This window comes from Lutzomyia longipalpis, chromosome 4, assembly GCF_024334085.1.
Source record: "Lutzomyia longipalpis isolate SR_M1_2022 chromosome 4, ASM2433408v1".
Classification (NCBI taxonomy): Eukaryota; Metazoa; Arthropoda; class Insecta; order Diptera; family Psychodidae; genus Lutzomyia; species Lutzomyia longipalpis.
The window spans coordinates 871,305-896,363 of NC_074710.1; the positions used below are offsets into that span (position 1 = coordinate 871,305).

General features: G+C 31.9%; 3 protein-coding genes across 4 annotated transcripts; 2 read left to right on the forward strand and 1 right to left on the reverse strand.

Annotated features, from left to right (window-relative positions):
- The first annotated feature begins 166 nt into the window (after nucleotides 1-166).
- On the forward strand, nucleotides 167-7,304 carry LOC129795471 (uncharacterized). Its single transcript, XM_055836767.1, has 6 exons — nucleotides 167-504; nucleotides 972-1,105; nucleotides 3,190-3,394; nucleotides 3,493-3,688; nucleotides 3,758-4,712; nucleotides 4,976-7,304. Exons 2-6 carry the CDS (start codon nucleotides 976-978, stop codon nucleotides 6,532-6,534), a joined length of 3,045 nt encoding a protein of 1,014 aa, XP_055692742.1. The 5' UTR covers nucleotides 167-504; nucleotides 972-975; the 3' UTR covers nucleotides 6,535-7,304.
- Nucleotides 7,305-8,538: 1,234 nt separating this feature from the next.
- On the forward strand, nucleotides 8,539-13,391 carry LOC129794418 (choline transporter-like protein 1). Its single transcript, XM_055835169.1, has 9 exons — nucleotides 8,539-8,613; nucleotides 8,975-9,073; nucleotides 9,236-9,266; nucleotides 9,372-9,415; nucleotides 9,494-9,657; nucleotides 9,738-9,892; nucleotides 9,953-10,061; nucleotides 10,159-10,877; nucleotides 10,946-13,391. Exons 1-9 carry the CDS (start codon nucleotides 8,539-8,541, stop codon nucleotides 11,365-11,367), a joined length of 1,818 nt encoding a protein of 605 aa, XP_055691144.1. The 3' UTR covers nucleotides 11,368-13,391.
- An 871-nt stretch (nucleotides 13,392-14,262) lies between these two features.
- Nucleotides 14,263-23,531, reverse strand: LOC129795472 (SNF-related serine/threonine-protein kinase). 2 transcript variants are annotated; one of them, XR_008751130.1, is made up of 10 exons: nucleotides 23,330-23,531; nucleotides 21,107-21,338; nucleotides 20,640-21,034; nucleotides 20,419-20,560; nucleotides 20,111-20,320; nucleotides 19,862-19,999; nucleotides 18,489-18,627; nucleotides 16,988-18,418; nucleotides 16,103-16,267; nucleotides 14,667-14,749 (listed from the first exon to the last, which is right to left on the reverse strand). XR_008751130.1 is itself a non-coding variant. In XM_055836768.1 (9 exons), exons 2-9 carry the CDS (start codon nucleotides 21,301-21,303, stop codon nucleotides 14,372-14,374), a joined length of 3,030 nt encoding a protein of 1,009 aa, XP_055692743.1. In that variant the 5' UTR covers nucleotides 21,304-21,338; nucleotides 23,330-23,531; the 3' UTR covers nucleotides 14,263-14,371. The 2 variants fall into 2 exon arrangements, 1 of the variants encoding a protein (XP_055692743.1); XM_055836768.1 differs by lacking the exon at nucleotides 16,103-16,267 and having other exon boundaries at nucleotides 14,263-14,749.
- Between the last annotated feature and the right edge of the window lie 1,528 nt (nucleotides 23,532-25,059).

The following is a 25,059-nucleotide window of genomic DNA, read 5'->3' on the forward strand; positions in this document are numbered from 1 at the left end:
AATATGTCTCAATAGCCCCGAATTCTAAAAGAAACAAAAAATATGATCGTCTAGCTAGAAGAGCTAGAATATTCAAGATGTAAAAGAATAAATGAAATGTCTTACAAAAAGACCGACTGGGCTCAATTTAAGATGGTACGTAGTACCAAAAATATATACATAAAATATAAATTGAAAATGCATTCTTGGTTTATACCGGGGTGTACCCATTTTCCATACACGTAAAATTTTTAATTCAGACGAGACAACTTGAGCAAATCCAAGTTTTTGACCGAAATCTAGCGAATTTACATAACAATTCGGTTCCAAATTACTTTCACTCCATTCTGCATGTAGTCTGTGATATTTTGCACAGGATTTCGTGGTGGAAGAGGCAGGATTTGTAAGTGTGAAAAGTGATAATGGCTGGATGGTATTGCGTTGTATAATTTTCAAAGTGAATTTTACGTGAGAATACTTTTTTTTTGTTTAACCGAAATTGCAACTTAAGCAGCCAAATAAGAGGTATATATTTGCAATTGAAAATAATGCAAAACATTAATTTAAAAAATAGTTTAGTTTTCAATAGATAAATTTTACTGACTTATGTATAAAATGAAAAGTTTTAAAAAAATATTTGGGATTATGTGGAGCTGGTGTGTCACCCAACTGTGAAGAAGCCAACCCGCCTTAGGCCCCAAAGAAACTTTTCTTTTTGTATAACGTCACGTTCGGACACATTGAAAAGCTTTTGCAATAAAAGCCTAAAATGGGTGTCGCAATTTTCTAATAATAATTTTTTCGCTTTTCATTTTGAGACAAAGGGAGATAAGGGGATGTTGTTGCGAAGAGAAAAATATTTATCAATGACGTCGCATGATAAAATATAAAATGGGCGAACTGTATGAATTTTCGCAAATTGTCAAACTTATCATTATACATTTTAAATACATATTTTAATATATCTATTAATTTATGTTTTTTTGTTGCAGAAATATGTTGGCACCAGAGTCACTACCCCAGTACGATATTATCGTGGAAACTCTGACTGGGGCAGAGTTGAAAGTGACTGTAACGGAAAAGGATACAATTGGATATATTAAATCCCGAATACAGAAGTATGAAGGTAAGAAAAATCTATGTTTCCCATCAATAATGTTGGCAAGGAAACTTTCCGGTCTTTTTGGACACGCGGCTTTTAATTCAACACCAAGCAGAAGGGATTTTCCTTCTCCCAGCAACATCTGTTGTTTTCCCAACAATCACTAGGGAATGCAGAGTTGGTTGGATTTATTTTATATACTTATCAACTGGAGGACAAAACTGGTAATCGCTGCCAATTCGACTTTTTTAAACCGCCATTGATTAAAATTTATCCAACTTATCCTGATAAAATCTACATCTATCTGTAGGCGACTTCAAATACTAGAAGTTCGTCAAAAGAAAATCTGGATAAACTTTTTTTAATAATAGAAAATCAAGCTCAAAGTTTGAGGTTAGAAATTCGTGTCCTCCAAGTGTTAAGAAGGCTTCCATACAATGTTCGTAAAAATTACGATGTTAAAAATCTGTAAGAAGTAAATCTCTATATGAAAGACTGGATTATTCTAGCTATAATGCAGCTGTTAAGTCAGTTTTAATTGCTCTCATCGAGAGAATATCCGGGTTATAAAAAAAACTATTATAAACAGTCTGGTGGAAATACTCTTTTTTTAAATATAGAAAAGAAAAACTATATTTTTCCTATATATTGGGTCGTATTCTGCACCCAAGAAATCCTTGAAATTATTGAAAATTTAAAGATTTCTCTGTCGCTGAATAGAACGCATTTATCTGTTTTTGGGAATGAAGAAAAAAACATAGAAGATGCCTTTGGATTAAAATCAAAGCTTTGTAACTTTTTTTTTATGTTAAATAATCTTGCTTTATGCGGTTCCATTCGTAAATGCACAGAAACATAATCTTAAGCCGATTTTGTAAACTTACCTTCTTCTGAGAATTCCTGAATATGCGTAATTCAAACCATTGAAATTATTATTTTGAAAGTTTTTCCCACAATCCATCAACATATCGCATTGAAAACGATTAATATTGATAAGAGTGTGATAAGACATAGTCTTGAACTTCAGATTTCAAATGAACTTTTCTTTTCATTTGTATTCTAAGTTTTAACATAACAGTGAAAATTTTCTTTTAACCCTTTCGCGTTTTTTGGGTTATACGTAGACCTAAACGTGAAACATTTTATTCTTCCAAATTTTTATACATTTTAATTGTTTTTCAAAATTATTAATGCATCAAATTCACATAAAAGAGACCAAAGAAGACATTCTGATTCAAAAAAAATCCTCTGGAAGCATCCACAGAATAAATATCGTGATTAAGAGAGCGCATGTTTTAATGTTTCAATGTTTCACGTGGACGAGAAAGGGTTAAATCAAGGAAACACTTTCAGCGTCTCAGCGCCATATTGTTGTTTGATTTATTTTTTATTTTTATTGCAAATTCTCAAAATAAAGCATAATTTTAATTAAAGTCTGTTGCATAGTAACAATGTTATTTTTATAGTTTTATCAACTATAGTTACTCTGAAATGCAAAGTTTATTTACGCACGAATGGAATGTATTTTTATAATAAAGAAATCAAGATCTTGGTTTCTTGACTCCAAAACATGAATAATAATATTTCTGAAATTATAAAAATAAAATGTTTTCATTCAAATTTAATTAAATGATTTCGAGTAATTTCAATGTTAAACACACTGCTAGTAATTCTGATGAAATAAAAAAGAATCTTGAGACATATCTCCTGATTTTTTTTCCTATAACCAAAGTCTAATTTTAGATTAGAAGCGACATCGTACTTGATACGTGCGATTTCAGAAAAAAAAAGAATTTGCACTTACTGTGAGTCAATAATCAATAAAAAAATATTAAAGAAATAATCCGAAGTTTATTAAAAATTGTTTGATAAGGTTCATTGGAAGTAATAAAATGGGAAATATGTATGTATGTACATGGAGAAAATGGAGCAGAGAGAGATCAAGAAATTGGAATGTTCTCGTTGTTGGTTGGAAATTAGCGCGTAGATTTGGAATTATGCAATAAATTAAGTGTGTGGAATATTCTATATGAAATGAAAAGAGGCACACAGAGATACTCATGTAAATATATATTTGTACAATGTACTTTATAATCATTCATCTGTAGGTATTCCAATTGGGCATCAGCACTTGCTATACAATCACAATGAATTGAATGATGCAACTGAGATGAAGGATATACCATTGGTCAAGGGATCACGATTGAAGTTGGTTCTTGGCCTCAAAGGTGGACCTGTATCAGCTCGTCGTGTTGTCACACTACCTGACTATGAGAATTGGTTCGATTTGAGCGATGTTCTCAACACATCGAGGTATTTCTACTACTTAAATAAGCAATGATGAACATTTTTTTGTCGGATTTGCATTCATTCCACTTCTACGTCGTTTTCTTTTTTTTAATTTCAAACAGACAAGAACCTCTAACAATTTCCACGCCAGGTGTAAAAGTTCTCGTCTACAAGGATTGCAAGAAGAATATACATCGTTTGATGAAGCTACGCACTGGGAAGAATTTACTCACAAAAGGATCTGAAGAACACACCGAAGCTACAACAAATGAGTCTCAAAATGATCAATGGCTCAATGATAATATTAATACGTTAGAAGTAAGTTATTTTATTTCAAAATTTGCCTAAAAAAAAGAAATATAAAATAATTATTTTTTCCTCCTTTAGAAAATGCATCAATTGCGTACAAAGCTAGAGTGGAAGAAGCGCAATAAGAATACAAAACCATCAACAAGTTATGCAAAAGAGTCTGAGAATGAGGTAAAAGTTCCCCATTCATCGTCACAGGTGAAATGTAATATTGAATCGGAAATTGGAAGGAAACTCCGTCGTTTGGGATTTATGAGTAAGTCCAGATCCGTTGTGACCGAAATGTCACCCCCAATGGATGCCCCCTTGAAGTCCGATGCAGCATCAATGGGACGCATTGCCAACAAGATGGATGGCGATATAAGGAATTGGTGTCAGACGAATGAGAAGATAAACAATAATTCCCTCTTCTTCAGCCATCGACACTCCCAACCGTCACTCAAAGTGGCACAACCACTGGTGAATTGTGTAAATTACTTCGGGGTCAGTGGGAGGAGTAAGAGTGCAAAGCCACCAAATTCTGGGGAGTACAGCAAAATGAAATTGCGCGAAAATATCCGTAGGAATCGTTCATTCAAAACGATCAATACGGAAAATGATATGATCATTGATGAGAACCAAGTTCTCGGTGGATCAATTGATGGTACAACACGGGTGGCGTCATCCCCCAATATGGAGGATCGTATCCATAGACCACCATCGAGTCGCATGACGCGCGATGAAAAGGTCTCCTCAACATCAGTTCAGGATTTAATTGAGCAATTCAGCAAATCACGCCTAACATCATTCTCAGATCCATACGGTGATGGTATAGCGGCGCGATGTGAAAAGGAGAAAATGCTAAGCAAGAGGGGTATGTTGTCGAAACATTTATCAACGGCTAGCTTTGAGAATAAACTCTTTGTCGAGCGCCAACATACATTTGCCATAAATAATCACGGTGAGTCCCGAGCTTCATGTTCCAGTGACTTTCAGCTAGATTCATCAAATTCAGATACAGCATATCGGGTTTTCAAATTACCATCTGAAAATGGTGAGTTTATATTTCTTAAGTTTTCCATTCAGTTAATCGCTTCAGTTAATGGCCAGGGGTGCTCTAAAGAAAAAAACTCATTAAAATAACTAACTAAGCTCCTGATATTGAATTTTCTTAATATATTGAATAGGAAAATGGTTAGGAAATTATATTTAAAAGGCTAAATATTCAATTTAACGATTAAATGTCAAATGTTACATTTAAAAATTTAATCCGTTAAGTTAACTTTTAATGAATCTTTTCTTTCTTTTGCATTGCAGGTAGTAGCTATGAATTACCAAAATTGCTTATACGTGAAGATTCCCCGGTGGAGTCATTTCATTCATCGGATTCCCAACTTGAGACACTTGCTTTACGCGGGGAATCCCCAAAGACGGTGATGGATTCATTTGCAAAAATTGAGCGCGACAATGCGCGGAGCAATGATCAGAAGGTGTCGTCAACGGAATCAATTCTGCAGCTTTACGATTCCCCATCGAGCACAAAAAGTTCGCGTGAGAAGTTGCTGAATATTTTGGATACAAATAGTGGGGGTGGTGGTGCATGTGGCGGGACCACAGCAGCAGCATCACCTGGCAAAAAGTCACTAAGTGGTGGTGATGGGGGATTGAATCATTTGGAATTGAGTTTTCTCACTGATGACACAACTGCGGAAGCAACAGCAGCTGCGGGAGGGCAGTCAAAGGTGCCCCAGGAGGGTGTGCTGAAGATATCAAGTGAGACAGAATGGAAGAATGATGTACTGATGAATTTTGAGAAGCAATCCCCACCATCGAGTACATCGTTCAATTTCATGAGTAGCGGTGACATATCACCCACAGAGGATGATGATGATGTCTTCAATAGCTGTGAAATGCTCCATCCGGGGAAATCAAAGTCCGTGGAAATGAATGAATTTCGCATGATGTTCGGGAGTAGTCCGACGTTGCTCAATAACTACAGCGGTGCCCCATCGGGTGGTTCGCGCCTCACATCAGCGGCATACATGTACCGTCGTCACCCAGATGCGTGCCTATCGAGTAGTACGTCTGACCTGGAATGCCTTCCGGGTCGCACGAAAGGTGACACAGCGGCGAGTAATGCAAAAAACAGCCGTGAATTGCCATCATTGCTGCGACATCGGAATAATGAGCATCTCGACTATATGCGTAGCTATGAAAATCTCGATCGAACAAAAATTGTTCGGTTGCGCAATGAGCGTGTGGGTGCTGTGCACGGGAATGGGGGTGGTGATGAGCGCGATTGGCGGGTGTGCGGGGGTGAGAATAATCTCAATCCACACGACCATCTTCCGCGACAAGAGTCAACGGAGGATTTCTCTGCCTTTGCCCGCATTAACTATCACCATGACCATCATATTGGGTCAAATGGTGACTTTCCTGTTTCCTTTCCGTCCAACGAAAGTCTCTTCAACATCAACTTTGACACCTTTGAGGATGATGTGATTGAAATCGATACACTCGGCATGTTTGACGGTGGCCACACAAATGGGCTTCTTCTGCCAGAAATTGGGGATTCGCACGTTAAATTTGCCACAACGTCCGCAAGCGCAGCAACGTGTCACACTGATGCAACAACCACAGATGCCCAAGGGGATGGTGGTGCGTCGAAGCATAAGAACAAGAAGCTACGCTGTGCTGAGTGCAAGAAGAAATTGGGACTGATTATGGTTATGAGGTGCCACTGTGAGAAGGTTTTCTGTCCACAGCATCGCTATGCTGAGGCACACAATTGCTCCTATAATTTCAAGCAGGAAGGACGGAAGATCCTCACACGTGAAAATCCCCTCGTAGTGGCACAAAAGTTACCTAAAATTTAAAAAGAAAAAAAAAACGCAAAAAAAGAAGAAAGAAATACAAGGAATGCCTAAAATATTCTTATCTGTTAATTCTTTTTTTAGCTTGTTTTGTCTTGCTAGGTTGCAAAAAAAAATATTTAAATTTTTTTTCATGCTTGGTGATTATGGTTTTATTTTTGTTTCATAATTAGAATTGAAAATTCTAACTGAAAAATTTATAAATATTATATCTTTTTATTCAATTTACTATATTTTTTTTCGCTCCTAATGTTACGTTTAATATAAAATTAGCAAAGAAAAAAATGCTCTTGTAGAAACAACATGAGAGATTACTGATTAATTAATAAAATAAAATAAAATAAAATTTGCACTGCATAAATTGTCCTTCTGACAGTGCAAGATGATACGTAGAACATACTGCAATATATATTATATAAATTACATAGTTAGTTCAAGACTATATCAAATTTAAAGAGAAAAAAAAGGAAATGTATTTTTAAATAAAATGAAGATATTTTTCTTTCTCTTAGAATGCAATTAGCAAACAATAAAAAAAATTCTTTTGCATTGCTAAAAAAAAAATGTTTGAAAATGCTTACACCCTTATATACATTTTTCTTGTGTTATGTTATTTTACATTTTTAATGGGAAATTTCTACAACTATGTAATCTTTGTGTGTTGACTAAAAACAAAAAAAATTCTTCTGCATTACTTGGTGAAAAGTATGTACCACAAGGTTATAATTAAAAAAAAGGAAACATATTAAAAAATTAATTTTGAACCCATAAAATGTGTTTTAATCTCTGCCATTCAGGAAGTTTTTTTTTGTTTTCACTTTTCAACCAACTTTTTCCATTATTTTAGACAGCAATGGAGGCGCCTGGTGATTAGGGGATATTATCAAACACCTCAATCATCGTACATATATTGCTGATTTTCACATTAAATGAGGCCACAGGGGCTACATGAAATGTGAGTAAAATGTATTTATCTTAATACAAATGACAATAATAATGTAATTGACTGCAATAGGGGACACTGGGGTGGAGTAGATCACGTTTTTTTTTTTTTAGCAAGAAATGATTATCTGGAATAAAAATAAATCGAATTATTTGCCATTTAGATGATTTCCAAACCATTAAAAGACTTTATTTTGCCCCACTCTCCCCTCAACAAAAAAAAATCTTTGCTCCTAGATAATTTTACAACGTTTCAAAGGAAATTCTATTGTTAAAACAATCTGAATCATAGGAAAATCGACTCATAATACACATAAATATTGTTAATTGATACTCTTCTGTATTTGTACAAAAAAAATCCTTTATGTAGGTTAATTTTTTTTATATATCTACCCCACAAATTATATAGAGTCATTTATATAAATTTCTTGTGTACAGGTGCTTTAACATAAAATAATAGGGATTCGAGGTTAACTCACTTCTCAGGAAACAAGAGTTAATTTCTATTTATTAATAGTCAAGCCTAGTGCAGGATGGTTAAACATCAAACAATAACTAAATATAGGTTAATTTAATAAGGATTACATAAAAAAAAAGATATTAATGAATTTTGTCGAAGATTCTTCTTAATCTTCACTTGACATTTTTGTTCTCATGACCTTTCAAAATTCCCTAAACTGATCTCTAAATAGGAAATTGTCATTCATACTTTTATGTATATTTACATTATTTTGTTGGTACATAAATGAAAATGTCCTCTCAGCCAGGATGAAAGTAATACAATAGAAATAATACAAAAAAGAATATTTACAAATAATGTAAAAATATTTGAGGAAGGTGATGTATTTTTTATTGTCCCTTCGCATGCTAAAGGGGGGCGAGATTAAATAAATCGGAAACGACCAATCGCGGTAAAAGGACCTCTTCCATGGCATTACCACAACAATTGATGAATGCATTCAGCTCACATTATTGTGTCCATTACTTTGTCAGTCTATCATTCAGTTATCGATGGAAAAGACCCCGCATGAATAAAATGTTAGATAGTTGGTGAATTAAATAAAAATGGGAAATAGTACAAGTTGTTTGGATAAATTGCGGAAAGTTGAGCCTATTGAAAAAAATGAAAATCTAACTCCAGTGAGTTGCATAAATTTTTCCAATTTTATTTATTTTGGTGAAATTTAGCGGATTTTTTTACTCAAAGAACTGCATTATTGTAGTACATAAATAAAACGAGGAATCACGTATTTTTATTTATTTGTTGCTAAAGAGCGGTGTAGATAAATATGAACAGTGAAAGTTTATATATACTGATGGTATTGATTTTTATTTGGTGCAATAAAAGCTCAATTGAATGATTATGCTTACCTACTATTACCTATATTTTAATTCATTTTCAGTATTACATGTACTCTGCTCAATTTAATTTATACAGAATACGAAATATTTAAGATAAACTTTCCACTTTAATTTTCAGTTTTAACTTTTTTTTAAATAGGACTCAAAGGACGAATCTGAAGCTTCTGTCTTGAATGAAAATCGTACTTGCACGGATATTTTATTCTTAGCTCTCTTTATTGCATTCTTAATTGTTCTGGTGAGTAGAATGAAAAAAAAATTTTTTTTTTGTTTAAAATACACATTGAATTTAATTTTGATTAAAAACTCAATTTGAAAGGAGTTTAGTAAGGCAGACTTGAAGTTTAAAATTCAGGTGTTTTAACGGTTTGATTGAATTAAAAAATCTATTTTATTCTAGATTGGTCTTCTTGGTTTCTGTATGTCAAAAGGTCAGTTAAGATTTATTCTTAATTTCTTCTATTACGTATTTTACGTATTTTACTAAAAAAAAACATCCATTACTTTAATTGGATTTATTTTAAATATTATTTTAGGAGATATCGATCGAATTATCTATGGATACGATAATTGTGGCAACGTATGTAAAATATTTCTCAATTTTAACATTTCCTTTGAACATTTTTTTTTTGTTAAAAAATGAAAATTTAATTTGTAGATTTGTGGCAAGGAAAATGTCATGGATGATAAATTTAGATGCAAAGGAGCAAATTTAACATCACAAAAATATTTATATATCGAACATTCAGACCATTCGGACATGTCTCATGAAACAAGTAGCATTAACAGATTATGCGTATCATCATGTGAAGAATACGATATGTAAGGATTTTAGTTTAATTCTTATTCAAAAAAAAATAGTAAATTATGTTCTTTATGTTCTGAATAAAAATTCAATACAGGAAACCTCTACTAAATAGATGTGTGTCAAAGACAAGAAGTGAATACCCGAAGAAATTCCTCTCCAAGAGTGGAATTAAAAATTTCTTTCAAGAAGTTTCAGAAGATTTCCATATTTGTTGGGTGGAAATTTTGTGTCTCTTCGTTATGGCTTTTGGTAAGAAGAATTATTTTTTTAATTTCTTAAATTAAAAAAAATATTCTTTCAATTTTTCAGTACTCTCCTTCATCATTGTATTCCTTCTGCAGTATTTAGTTCGAATTCTTGTGTGGTTGGTTTTAATTGGAGTCGTCCTAGCGAGTGTTATTGGAACAATTTGGCTATGGTTAGTAAATCAGGAGCAACCTAGTCTAGAGCAGTCTATTTCTAGCAGATTAGTCTGCGTAAATAATTTATATTTAATAATTAATTTCTTCACACAGGGTAAAATACGATTTAGTAAGAAGGAATACACCTGAAGATTCCGAAGTTGGAATTCAGAGGAAGAACTCCTGGTTGGCATATTCAATTATTGCCACAATTGCCACCATTTGCATTGTTCTCGTGATCTTCGCCATGAGGAAGAGGGTAAAATTGGTCATTCAACTATTTAGAGAAGCTGGAAAGGCCATTGAGAGCATCCCACTTCTTCTCTTTGAACCATTTTTAACATTTCTCTCAATTGCCATTTGTGTTACCCTTTGGATTTACTTTGCCATGTGGATTGAGAGTTCGGGCGACATTGAAGTCAAAGTGGCAAATCAGAGTGTTCAATTAGCAAAAGATTCAACAATGCGCGTTGCAAAATGGTACAATCTGTTGGCTCTCTTTTGGATGTCACAATTTATCATGGGATGTCAGCATTGTGTAATAGCTGGAGCAGTTGCAGCGTGGTTCTTTACACGAGATCGAGATCAACTAAATTGTCCAATCTTAAAGAGTTTTCAACGACTAATTTGCTACCATTTGGGGACAGTTGCTTGTGGCTCTCTGATTATATCTCTCGTGCAAATTATTCGCGTAATCCTCAAAGCCGTTGAGTATTGGCTGAGGGATCCGCAAAATAAAGTTTTAGTCTTCATTGCAACATGCTGCCACTGCTGTCTTGGTTGCTTTGAGGATATCTTGCAGTACTTAACGCGAAATGCGTACATTGAAACAGGTAAGCTGTTGAACTACATGATCAGTTAAAAGTTCTTCAAGAAATCTTTTTTTTTTAATGTTTTCCAGCAATCTTTGGACATCCATTCTTCGAGGCAGGACGAAAGGCCTTTAATATACTCTCCAATAATGCCCTGAGGGTGTTTGTAATAAATTCCGTTGGGGATTTCGTCCTATTCCTTGGCAAAGCATTTGTTGTTCTTTGCACGGTTTTAGTTGGAATGGAGGTGATTCAGCAAAAGCCAGGTATTCAACATAGCTGGGTTGTGCTTATCCTTGTTGGTTTATTCGCCTATCTTGTCGCCCATTGCTTTCTAACCGTCTACGAAATGACCATTGATACCATCTTCATATGTTTCTGTGAGGATTGTGAACGCAATGATGGTATGTCGAAGCCCTACTACATGTCACGCGGTCTCATGGAATTTGTGCAAAATTCCAAAAAAGCCATTGAAAGTAATACCTTCAATGCATGGTCAAGGAACCCATAAAGCAAGGAAAAATTATTAAGTTTCTTGAATAATTTATTTGTATATTTTTTTCTTATTACATTCTCACGAAATCCTATTACATAATTAAGGGTGGATGTGATTACAAATTTATTGTATAATTTTTTTCTTTTTTTTTCATTCGATAAAAAGGGTGAAATGTTAAAACTTACATTTATAGCAAAAGAATTATATATATAATATATTAAATTGTAAATCTTTGTTTAGAAAACAAGACCAGCTTGTTAAAAAAAAATAATAAATATTTTATTTTAAATTTATACAATATAAATAAACATTTCTTTTGGTTTTCATCTTTTCCCAATTTTTTTTGTTATTTTAATTTCATTTTTTCATCATTCTTTATGCAATGAAAGAGCCAATGCTACCTGCATTATGTGCAAAAGTATATGTACTTTATAAGCAACGTATATTACACATTAAAGAGTTTATTTATTTATCTTTTTGGGAGAGTGGAACATCTTTTAGCGCATGAAAGGAAATGATTCCACATTTTTTTTACCTTTTAAAAAATAAATCATTAATTGCCATAGAAATGATTTAAAAATAACATGCGCATTTATTAAAAATTAAAGAGTATTATATAGCTTTAAATTAAAAATTTTCCTACTTTATGCGATAATAATAAATGTTTTGCATGTATGGAGGAGTTTGATTTCACAGATGATTTTTTTTTATAGATTTTGCAACATTTAGTGGAGATTTTGACGAAAAAAAAATCTCCACAATTTGTGGGAACAGCAAGAATACAAAGTAGGTATTCTCAATGAAAACATTCAAGATTACTTTTCTATTTTTTTTACAGATTTTTTTTATATAGAATGTTAAAAGAGAATTTTGCAAAATTCTTTGCATTTCACTGATAGATACCTTTTTTTTAATTTATAGATTTTTATGGGAAGTAAAGTATTAAATTCAACTATTGCACATATTCATTTCTTAACTCTAAACATGATTAAATCATGATAATTAAAATCATTACGAAAAGACAATGAAAGTGTTTAAATATTGAAGCAAAAAGTTAAGATTAGAACACAAAATTTTAAATAATACATTTCACTTGGAATAGCCAGGCCAAAAGAAATTCTTTTGTTTGTTTTTAAGTAAGTAATATGATGGATCTTATATAATTTTTATATTACTTAAATTTATTTATTAACAATTTTGTAAACATAATTTTCCTTTAACTATAATGTAAATTTATATTAATTTCACTAAAAAGGCTTTTCCTTTTAATGCCTCTTGAACATAATTTCAATACAAAGAACATTGCAATATTCTGTGCACGGCACATACAAAACAAATAATTATTTACATCATCATATAGGAGAGTTTAGGGCCAAGTAGCTTAATTTTATTTTTATTGAAATTCTACAAAAAAATTAAAATATTAATGCCAATATTTGCCAGGACCTGCCTGGACATAAAATTTGTGCTGAACATCTTTTTTATTTTAATTTTGAAAAAATAGAACATATACTTTTCAGTACAAGGAAGGCGCTAAATTGAAGAAATATTGTTTTGCAATAGAGGAGACTAGAGTAAAGTAAGACATGAAATAATTTAGGATGAGTTTATCGGAAATTCTAAGTCTTACACTTGGCTCTAATACTCCAAATTATTTTTTTTTCTCATTCTTTAATACTACTTTCTTATACTCTGTTCAAGTTACTCTTACATCAAAGCTCTACCCCGTAAACGAGTGATGACCAATGAAAACGGCTCTTCGCAAAATTTATTAGCCAATCAGAGCTCTTCTTAAGACGGGTAAATTCTCCTTCAACAGGTTGGGCTTCGGTGCAAGATTAATTTGAATTCAGTACAGACACATAAATATAATTTTTTATATTAGGTACCCATTTATTTAGTTTTTAAGCTTTGATGACTAATTTTACTATCGCATCCTATATATTTTATTGTTATAATATTACACTTTTTTTTTTATGTCAATGCGTTGAATTAGTCAAAAAGTTTGCGCATGGAATTTTTCTTCAAAAATCAAAGTTTTTTTTTTCTTTTAATATAAAATTTAAAAAAAAAGTAAAACAAATAAAATAATAGAATTTACTTAAGCAGTTGAATTGCATGGATGAGAAGAAACAAAATAATTTAGTGAAATTCCAGCTATTTTTTCATTTATAATTTTTTTTAAAGTTCTATTAAACAAAAAAAAAAAGATTCATTTGGGTTTCGTGGGTACAATTTGGAATAAGTTTCCATGTTTATATTTATTTTATTTGTTTATTATGAGATTTATTGGCAATGATGGTTATTTTTTTTTAATGAAATACATTCAACAATTAAAATATTTTACAGCTTTATTGATTCTATTGATTATTGATCTATTCATTGATTAGAGAATAATTTTTAAATTTGATACGAATTGTTTCTCTTTTGTGGCATTGTTTCTGGGTAAAATCATATTTTTCTCATTAACTTTCATGCTTGAAGCTAAATTTGAATTTATTTTGCTATTTCTTCTGTGTAATAAATAGAAAGAAAAAAGAGAAATAAACCAGGTACGCTATTTTAAATTCCAAATTGTCCTCATTTATTTTTAAAATTATATTTTATTCTGTTTAATAATTTATTTAAAATTTAAAGAAAAATCTTTGGTAAAAATTGTTCTTGAATAAGCAAATGAGATTGTTAAGATTTCATGAATTATTAGATTCAAAAAATAATTTAAGAAAATAATACGATGTAGGAATTAAAAAAAATTTCATTATATATACTTTTCATTTTACTTAAAACTGCATTTAATGTATTCGACATTATTCTAGAAGTTGAATGAGTGTTTAAGGAAACAAAGGATATATTTACCACAAAACTGTGATAAAGCAAAAAAAAATCTTCAAAAATAAATATTATTATATATACATTTAGGGAACGTTTATTAACTTACTTACACAGTATTTGATGATTCTTGAAGATTCGCTACTAAGTTGATTTTTTTTCTCTTTTTAATTTAATATTTTCTCTTCTATCAACATTGGCTACTGCACAGTGATGCATCCGTGACAAGATGATGCGAAATGGGATTTTGCGATGTACTACGCATTGTCTCTGTGGCTGGAATTGAGAACACAACAGGATTCGTGGGTGTTTTATCATTTTGATTTATATCCCCATCACTGCCAAGGAGACGCGAAGCTCCCAAGCAATTACGCAGGATTCTCCCCCGATCCGAAAAAAGTGCCGAATTCCTCACATTGCTCTCACTTCCGCGTCCACTTCGCGATGAACTCCCACCATTTGTATTCTGATTCACCTTGTCACGTACGAGGGATCCACACGATTGTGCCTTGTACAGGCGTCCGCGTTGAAAGAGATTTGGCAACGGAATGCACAGCTTCTTGTGCACCTAAAAATATTTTTAAAAAAAATTAAAATTACTTTTAAAGATTTTTTTATACTTTCTTTCTAACTATTTTTTTTTCATTTGTGGGACTAATAATAAAAAGTTAATTAGTTAAAATTTATACATAAACACTCCTATAGAATCTACGGTTGTTGTGTATATTTAAGATTAATGGTTAAAAATATTTTCTAGTTTACAAGATTAACATATAATAGATGAAATAGGTAAAAATAATTTCAATGTATATTTAAGGGAAAATGACTTATTTCAGATCTTTTTCTTTTCAAATTTCTAGACGTTTGAATTTAGCCGTTTCTAGCAAAAAAACCTTAATATTTTAAAAAATATATTACATATTATTTCTAACTTTTATGTGCTTTGTAGGATTTTATTATAGTGCACAAGAAGCAAAGGCAATATTTTTCAGATATTTCTTCGAAGAATTTTTTTTCTTCATTTAACCTTTATCTTGAATATGATTTTTTTTAATTTTTTTTTTAAACATAACTAATATTTTTAATTTATTAAAAATTAAATTATTATATGCAAATGGATTTTGTCAATTCCTTCAACATCAAAACTTATTCGGAACAAAAGAGATATTTTAAGGGGCTTTAGGTTAATTTCTAAAAATTCTTTTAAAGATCAAAAAATTTTTATCGGATTTTCTACAACATAATACGCCAATGAATGACTATTTTGGCCACAAATAGGGATCATGTAAATACATTTTTTTTAATTGAGATTAAACACCTTTTAAACATCCATTAGGAGAAACTAAACCTATAACATCTAATGGTGACTTTCAAGGGAGGCTACAAAACATTTAAGGTCTTTTCGAATTTGCTAAAAAAATGTTCTATTTTTTCTTTTTATGTAAAATTCCATATGTTGTGCATAATATCCTTTGACGAAGTACTGACTGAACTGACATTTATTCCACATATTTTTTTAATATTTCGAAATCTGCGAAATTGCATACTTTTTTTTCTTATGAGATTAGGTTCTAAAACTACGGGGTTATGTTTTAGTCTGCCGAAATCTATTTTAATCAGTAAAATAATATTTATATATTTATTCGTTCTGACGAGGAGCGGACAAGCAGAAAATAAAATTTAAAAAAAACGTCTTGATATTTTATCATTTCAAAATTATATATTTTACTGATCAAATAAATATAATTTACAGACCAAAACACACTAGTTTTAATGTTTAATCGGAAGCCATTGAAAACTAATGTTTAGCAGGGATTTTCTTGTGAGCATGGTTGAGTTATTTGATTTTATGTGCATATGTACTGTACACATTATGTATCATATGCTATATACAATGATTTTTCTTCTAAACAAAATTTACCTGTGATTTATGTAATGTAGTATTACAGAGAATATTTTGCCTTTTGTAGCATTATTTTTGATATTTTTTTTAGAATACTTTGTACTTTAACAGAAACACCAGAAAAGCCGTATTAATTACTTTTTTTTTGTTCTTTTAAATTCTATTGTGAACCGCACATACCACCTAAGACATGGAGAAGTTAATAAAATTGTTAATTAAATTTATTCTTTTTAGCATACCCAACATATTTGACTTTTTTTTTGCTTTGTTAAACTTCTTTTTCTATCTCTACAATGATTTAATTATAATTTAATTAAACAAAATAAGTTACGAGTTAAGGGGGGTCTCGTGGGAAAACTTTTAGAATTTACCCATTTTTTATGTTGTCATTTTTCTTAATCTTTTTGCCATAAAAAAAGACAAAAGCAGGTTTTTCTCAGAATCTACTGGATGGATTTTAATGGGGTAAAAAGCAAATGAAAGAGGAAGGATTAGCAAAGAATGTACCGGAATAGATTTTTGAATTTCGACTCAGAAACTGAGAAAAGTCAATAAGAATATTTATCTACTTTTCTCAGCTTCTGAGCTGAAATTCAAAAATCTATTCCGGTACATTGTTCGTTGATACTTCCTCTTTCATTTTCTTTTTACCCCATCAAAATCCATCCAGTAGATCCTGAGAAAATACCTACCTTTGTGTTTTAGGGTAGTTAGATGGTAAAAAATGATTTTCTTACACTTCAATAATTAGGCTTAAAATGTAATCAACATCGGAAAACCACATTTAAGAAAAACCCAAAGAAAAATGACAATATTAAAAAAAAATAGGTCAATTCTAACAATTTTCCCAAGAAAATTTTTTCCCTAAAAAAAGATGCATTTTTATAGTATTTTTGCACGCACCTGGAAATATTTTCCTAACATTTTGAGTTTCTTTGTTGTGGATGATGTTTTAGTGTCTGTATTATTTGAGACTTTGAGTGCTTTCACCAATTCCACACCCAATACCATTTCAACTTCATTATCATTGGGATCCTGCTGCGTGCTGCTGCAGTGACTAATGGGTGATGTTGCTTCCGTTTTACGGAATCCCTGGAGGAAGCGTGCACTAAATCCCTTGGACTTTTGCCCACTGACCGCCGTCACGGGGGCTTGGGGTGTTGGCATTGTTGGGACTTGTTGTGCCTGTGGCGGTTCGGATTCTTGCACTTCGGTTATCCTATTGAGACTCTGACTCTCACGCAAGCGTGTCTCACTTGCTCTTCGGCGACCAGCGCGATGACGTCGAAAGCCAGACGTCTGCCCATTCCCACTTGATCTCTGCTGCTGCCCACCCGATGGTGCTGTGGATGAACCACTTCCTGTGGAGCTTTTGCCATTTGTCGTATTTGTGGGGGCTGTAACTTTGACAATTGGATGTGTGCCATTGTGGGCACTTCCACCCGATGCTGGTGCATTGCCCGGATCTTGTGAATCACTCGAATCATCGTGTGAATCACGACGCTGCTGTGGCACCTTTGTCACCGTGTCCACAATCTTATGGGCGCGCTTCTTGCGATTCTCCGAATCATCGTCGGATGCATCGGAACTACTGCAGGATGTTGTGCGGGTTTTATTGAATTTAGACCTACGCTGCTGCTGCTGCGTGGCACCTCCCTGTGCCTGTGGACGATTATTTGTGAATTGATTGTGACGCTGAATGGGTCGTGGTGTGGTTGTACCACTTGTATCTGAGCCCACATCTGTGGATTCCTCAAAGATCTCATTGAGACAATTTGCACGCGTGGGTGACGGCATAGTCTTGTATTTTGGCACATTGGTGAGTTCGGTATTTGCACCTGAACCTTGCTGACTAGTTATGGGAATTGTAATTGTGGATGAATCCGTTATTACCTTCATTGCAGGTAAATCCCGATCAGTGTGAAAATTTTGATGATCCACAGAATTTGATCGAGTATCCTTCAATGCGGCACTCTTCCCTGCATTGTGAGCTTGTACCCGTATGTCCACAGGACGCCTATACCGATCGACGGCTGAGATGCCCAAGCGTGTCTTTGGATTACTATTGTCACTCGTAATAACAGTCACACCGGCAATTCCATCGATTTTCTTCACCTGCTGCCCCGCATTTGCCTTCATTGCCCCCGTGCACATTTCCTTAAGTCTCTCACTTTCGGCACTTATGCGATCTTGCAGTGCAATATTTATGCGACCCTCTGAACGTGAGCCACGCCTATTGAGGGGTACAGACAATTCCTCACGACCCGAACATGCAGAAATTTCATCTTCTTCATCATCTTCCTGCACAATACTACACTTCCGGGCACGACCCGTCTGGAACACAAAAAATTCATTCAAAAAAAAATCATTCAAAAGAGCTTTCAAAAAGCTTTTAAATATTCACCTGACTCCCTTCAACCCCAGGTGTTCGGGGTATACTCAAATGTGTGGCATTAATTGAAGGCACAAGCAGTTGATTTGAACTATCATTGTCCTCTTGGGAATCCCTTTTCATACATTGACCTCTTGCTTTTGGAGAAAGTCTGTTAAAGTCATGAAGATGATTGATATATTTTACTTTATTTTTTTCGTTCCATGAAGTGTTATGTGAATGAATTTGAATTTTATTTATTTATCAAAATTAATTAATTTAATTTAATCAAAAAGAAATTTTCTAAGAAAAGACGAAAGTCTCATCAAACTACAAATTATTCACAAACAAAAAAAAATTAAATTAAATAGAGGAGAAAATTAAAGGAAAGAGCATAAAATTAATTTACATTAAAATTTTTTTCTTTATGTTTAAAACAAATTATTAACAATAAATTTAAAAAAAGAAATAGAAATAGATTCAATCAGAAAATATTCTTTACATTTCGTGAAATCAATTTATTTTTGGAAAAACTTTCTAGTTACTAATATTTAGACTAGTTTCCATAAATACTAAAAATACCACATAATTAAATTATTAAATAAGAAAAGAATTTTCTACAGAATCAACGCTTTAGATTCAAATTGATAGTTATATCGTACAATGTTTTAATATTCAAAAAAAAATTCTTAAAATACATAAATACATACAGGCATATATATTTTTAAATACACATTATACATAAACTTAAACATAATTCATGCTATTAATTACCAAATTAGATTAAAATATTTGTGTTTTCTTTTTTTTATAGTATATTTTTGTTTTTTTTTCTTTTATTGTTGTGTGATAATATTGTGCAGATCTTATTATAATATTTTGATAAAATTTCCTTAATATTTTTTTCTTAGAAAATTTTATATTTTTAACACATCTTAGTACATTTTACAACATTAGAATGAAGAAAATCTCATCAAAATATTTTTATATAATACAGAATTTTTATTTCTACTAAATAAGTACTAATTAAAAGTAAATAAATACGTGCTGTGCATGCAAAATTACTACATTGTGCAAGACCATTTCTTACTTCTGCAAAAACCTTTTCTTTAGGTGGGAAATTATTGTTTTTCTTTCTTAAATGATCGCCCTATGTGGGTGCTGCAAAAGACTGCTTGCTTTCTAAAGGCATTCCCCTGAGATTGGAGTAAAACACTCTCTCACAGACATTTCCGGAAAAGCTTAATATAAATTTCTATATAACTATAAAAAGTCACCATTCACAAGCACACCAAAGCGTTGTTAAACTAAAAAGAGGATATATATATTTTTTAATTTTTTTTGCATGCAGACATTCTACATTGAAGCCCTCAAAGAAAGAAAATTTTTGAAACAATTTAACTCACCGTCCAGCTCCTGTAACAGGCAGCGTAAGTTCTGGCTTGCGTTTCTGTGCTTGCTCCTGCCTGTGAGCTCGGAGTTTTCTCTCAGCCAGAAGGAAATATGTTGCCGTTATGTGATTATATTCATTTTTATCAAGTGCCCTAAAACATTAATTGACATGAAAACATATAGTTTAGAAAAAAGAATTCTTAAGATTATTGTGGAGCATAAATATTATTATTTTTGTAGTTGTGAAAGGGTTAACTACTCACTCCAATATTTCATCCTTTGTGGCAATTTTCCCATTGACAATCTTCTGAATTATAAGCGTATGATCATCCTCACTGACTTGCTCACGACTTACAAGTGGTAGCAATTCTGGTCCATGATCTGGTCCACCCTCCATTAACCACTTATCCACGGAAATCTCATGAAGTGTGGCCCTTTTGTCGGGTTCACGCACCAACATCTTTGAGATGAGGCTAATTGTTTTATTTTTTTTTAAGAAAAAAATCAAAGATTTGAGAATAAAAATAAATTTTTAAGTATTTTTGTGCAAAATTTGATTTCTTTAACGTACTTTCTGCAACCTTCTGACACATGATTTGGCATGTTGTATTTGCAATCCATAATCATTGTGAGTGTTTCTGAATCATTTGCCTCTTGGAACGGTGGTTGGCCACATACAAGCATATACAAAATTACACCCAATGACCAAATATCTAAAAGGAAAAATTAAAAAAAAAAAAATTAGAATGTTTTAAAAAATAATTTTTAAAAGGATTGATCCTGGTAACTCACCAACTGCTGGTGCATCGTATGAATCTCCAAGGAGAATTTCTGGTGCTGAATAAGCTAAACTCCCGCAGGATGTTTCGAGCTTCTGCCCAGGGCAGAATTTATTGCTAAATCCAAAATCAGTCAATTTAACAACGCCCAACTTCTCAAAAAACACCACATTCTCCGGCTTCAGATCACGATGGACAACGTGCAATTGGTGACAGTAGCTGATTGCACGTACAATTTGGCGAAAGTAGTCACGAGCAAGTGATTCCGAGAGACCACTCTCGTGTTTCATGATATAATCATACAGATCACCCCCATCTCCTAATTCTAATATTAAATACAATTTTGTTTGTGTATCAATTACTTCGTACAATCGAACAACATTTGGGTGTTGCACAAGCTTCATACACCTGCAAAATAAGAAATTTAAATTTAAAAAATTAAAATTCAAAAGAAAATCTTTTCTCTTTTTGCAAACTTACCGAACTTCTTGAAAGAGATGAGCGCGAGATACTTCGTCCAATTTAGTCTTATCAATTACTTTTACAGCCACCTTTTCACCTGTAAAGACATGCCGTGCGAGCTTTACAACGGCAAAGTGGCCAGATCCCAGGGTCTCCTCTAAATCATATAAACCAGCAATTTTGCCATCATATACTCCAACGCGATTGGTCGCCATTCCATGTAGATTTCACTCTGCTTGTATTTATTTTGCTGCAAATTAAATATAGCAATTAAAACTCACAGAAAAGCCAGAGAAATGAGAGCAAGGATATTTTTTTATTTACACCAGAATGGCAATCTCCAGAACTTTCTTATTGCAACCAAAATAAAAATCTTTCACGAACTATTTAGTCCCAAATTCTATAAATATCCTCTTGAATAAAAAAAAACATATTTAAACTATTTTTATAAATCATGTTTGGAGGACAGTGTTTATCAGAGAATATTGTTGGGAAAAATATAATTAATATCATTCAACTTTATAATTTTAGATTTATAGCATTTTAGTGACGTTATTCCTTCAAATGCGATGAGTGTCAAATATATTAATAAGTGTGAAGGTGGATAATTCATTGCGTGACTTTTCTGCTGTCGCATGTTTCCTTGAATCACTTTTTTTCTATAATACTGCACGAGAAAATTGTCTCCAGTTTTTAATTTAAATTTATAAATTTTTCTTTTAGGAAAATATTGAATTTTTAGTGGGTCAAGAAGTTTCTTTGGGTGTCTGAAAACCCCTAAAAAAAATTAGATTTTACTTTTAAAAACAAAAGAAATTAATTTAGAAACTTACTAGTTAGAAAAAAAAAACTTATAACGTTAGAAAAGAAATGTCAAACCTTAGAAAAAGAATGAAAAACTTCGAAAATGAACGTCAAAGGGAAGACAAATTGTTAAGTGTTAATAAATGAACGTCAAACAATAGAGCAGCAATCTACGTCAGCCGTTAGAAATTTACATTAGTGTCGCAATTCAACAATTTTTTTAAATTCAATTTGCGTTTGAAAAGAATTTTAATGTATAATACTTTGAGACGAATTACCCAGCTGGCATACACCGAGTAATTTTTAACTCGATTTTAATAAACTAACATCTTACAACCGTTTATACCTCATCTGAAATATTGGCTTGTCCAATATTTACACGGATTTCTAACCTAAGAAATTCACATAAATTCTGTACAATTTTGATTTTCTGTCTCATTCATCCTCATTGAATGTAATGGTAAAAAAAATGTTAGGTTAGAAATCCGAATAAAAATTGGACAAACCAATAGTTAGCGTTGGCCCTATGGACATGAAGTTCGCGGCCGTAAAATAATAATAAAAAAATAGTTAGTGTAAAAAATCAGAAAATCCTGAAAATTTTTAAGAAAAAAATCCGTCTGAACGTGTTAAAATGAATGCCTAAGTCTATGAACCAGCCGGGTAATATTTTCCCACTGAATTGATTGATTTCTTACGCGTCGCGAGAAATTTTTCTTTATCTTTATTTTTCTAAATTGCAAACAGATATAAAATAAAACTAAATATTAGGTATGTACCTAAACAAGTGAAATGAAATTCATTTACATATTTAATTGTTTATCCATAAAAAACTCCATGGAGGGGTTATTTTTTACGCTAATTTTATTTAATTAAAAAAAAAACCGAAAGTGACGTGGAATATATTATATGGGAAAGTTTATTTAAAAAAAACTATTTACCCCAGTTGTGCCCTATTTTACCCCAGTCCTCCCTGCTATATGTAATTAATAATGAAATAAAATCAATATTTGTCACTGGTTGATGCACATGACAGATTGTAATAAATTGGTTTGTATGATTTTACTATTAACTTATTTATTTGATCAAAACTTATGTAAGGTTATCATTTAAAAATTTCTTTTATTTGCAATCGTTTTTTTTTCTAAGTTGCATTTTAGACATTTTTTGTACGTAATAAAAAGAGAAATATTTATAATTCTTTTAAAATCTCTGTAAACTTTCCTTTAGAAATTGCTCTTTCTGCTTTATAATTTTCGTATTGAAAATTTATTTAAAACTTTTTTTTCTAACTTTTAAATTAGAAAAGAAAAAAATGCAATGGGCGAGCTAGGTGCAAGCTCTTTTTTTCGGATGCACTCTATACAATTTTTTGTTCTTGAAGAAACCACTAGTGGGCGCACAATTCTACGTCTTAGAGACCCGGATACCACTTACAATTTCTCCTTTTTGGCCTTTTCACATCAAATTTCACTAAATTTCACGTTCATTTGCATAGTTTGACACACTGGGTACACACTACACATGATCTTAGCATATAAAATACAACACAAAAGCCTCAAAATTCTATTCAATTTGAAGAAAAAGTTTTCAGCAAAAATCTGTGCTGCAAAATGCTAAGAATTCACCACAAAAACCTAAGAGGATTGTCAATATTTTCACCTTTATTCGCCACAAATGCTACATATTTTACGTAGAAAATTATTTCTATTTTTCTACACGATAATCTTGGTGTAATTAATTGTAATGTGTTTACAAAGAATGTCTCCGATTATTAATTTTCTTTTGGTAAATTCAAAGGTCAATGGTTTGAGGTTTGTAACCTCGATCCCCAAGGGTTAATATTGGAGAAAAATGAAGAAAATTGCTAAATAATAAATAAATATTTCCTTGGCAAATTGTTCTTTTTGAATCTCGCGCTCTTTTTGTGGTATTTTATACGACACGAATAAACTTCAGTGGAGTTAATTTGCCAAATTAACACGTTCAATGCCATTTTTCTACCGTTGCTCTTTCGCGATTCATTTACGAAAAGAAAACTTATTATGATACTTTAAAAGAAACTTACAAAATTTAAGAATGAGATTAAAATAAATAAATTATGATTTATGCTCATTCCGGGACATTTTTTTATATTTTGGCTTTGTAAATAAAAACTAATTAATTTATCTTTTAACACATCCAGGACGGCTTGACGCACATCGGCGTCCACTGACAGTTCTCAATTCTGTACGCTGTAACAATTTGCCACTCTTTTTGCGTTTGACATTTACCCGGCAGGAAAACTTCTCCAACATTTTTTCAGCCAATTTTGATTGCTGACTCGTGAGGTGTTCATATATGATTAATAAATCTATTATTTATTAAATTTCTGAAATGTGTTGGAATCAATTTGAAATGATTTGAGATTGATAGTGACAAGAAAATGGAATATCTAGAATATTCTATTCTATTAATCTTGATATTGACAATAGAACGAATAGAACATTCTTAGATATTATTATCCTATAAAGAAAAAATATGAAAAATATCATGTCAGGAGAAATAAAATTTTCAAAAATTAAAAAAAAACAAAACAAGAAATAAGTAGAAGGTTATTTAGAATATTCTAGTTTTTTTTAATTGCTCTGTCACAGAGAAGATTTTAGCTAAATACATGTATTATGAAGTTTTCAGATTTTTTAGAATCAACCTGCTCGTTCACGTTATCATTACCATTTATTTTTAATATAAAATAATGTAAATGCTAGAAAATTCTGAAAATAGTTCAGAACGGATGGCGAAACATTTTTTTTTTACATATCTGGCATATTTTCTCGTTTCAACATAACCTAATTTTTATTCTGGTGCCCGAAAAAAGTGAGAATTATGGAATAAATTAGCAAAGAAAAGCTTCCAGAAGTTTCCCTTTAGGCTATAAAATAATGTTCTAACTGAAAATTCACATGGAAATTTAATTTTAAGTGTTTTATAGCGGAAAATCTTCATCGCTTAAAACTTCAGGTGAGTTAGGTTATATATTTTGCAAAAAGAAATTTTCCTCATACATAACCTCAATTTAATTTTTGTGGTAAAAAAAAATGCTACATAATGTTTAATAGCAAAAAGGGAACTCGTCTGAGAGATTTTCACTGAAATTATCCCATAAATCTGACTTTTTCCCACGT

Bases quoted from the DNA above. Each gene is read 5' to 3' on its own strand.
- LOC129795471 (XM_055836767.1), top strand. From the start codon at position 976: ATGTTGGCACCAGAGTCACTACCCCAGTACGATATTATCGTGGAAACT. The intron at 3,689-3,757 runs GTAAGTTATTTT...TTCCTCCTTTAG, and splicing joins ATAATATTAATACGTTAGAA to AAAATGCATCAATTGCGTAC. The intron at 4,713-4,975 runs GTGAGTTTATAT...TTTGCATTGCAG, and splicing joins CAAATTACCATCTGAAAATG to GTAGTAGCTATGAATTACCA.
- LOC129795472 (XM_055836768.1), bottom strand. From the start codon at position 21,303: ATGGCGACCAATCGCGTTGGAGTATATGATGGCAAAATTGCTGGTTTA. The intron at 18,628-19,861 runs GTGAGTTAAATT...TGACTTTAACAG, and splicing joins CCTGTTACAGGAGCTGGACG to ACTTTCTCCAAAAGCAAGAG. The intron at 14,750-16,987 runs GTGCGTGCAAAA...AAATATTTTTAG, and splicing joins TGTTAGGAAAATATTTCCAG to GTGCACAAGAAGCTGTGCAT.
- LOC129794418 (XM_055835169.1), top strand. From the start codon at position 8,539: ATGGGAAATAGTACAAGTTGTTTGGATAAATTGCGGAAAGTTGAGCCT. The intron at 9,658-9,737 runs GTAAGGATTTTA...AATTCAATACAG, and splicing joins TCATGTGAAGAATACGATAT to GAAACCTCTACTAAATAGAT. The intron at 10,878-10,945 runs GTAAGCTGTTGA...AATGTTTTCCAG, and splicing joins AAATGCGTACATTGAAACAG to CAATCTTTGGACATCCATTC.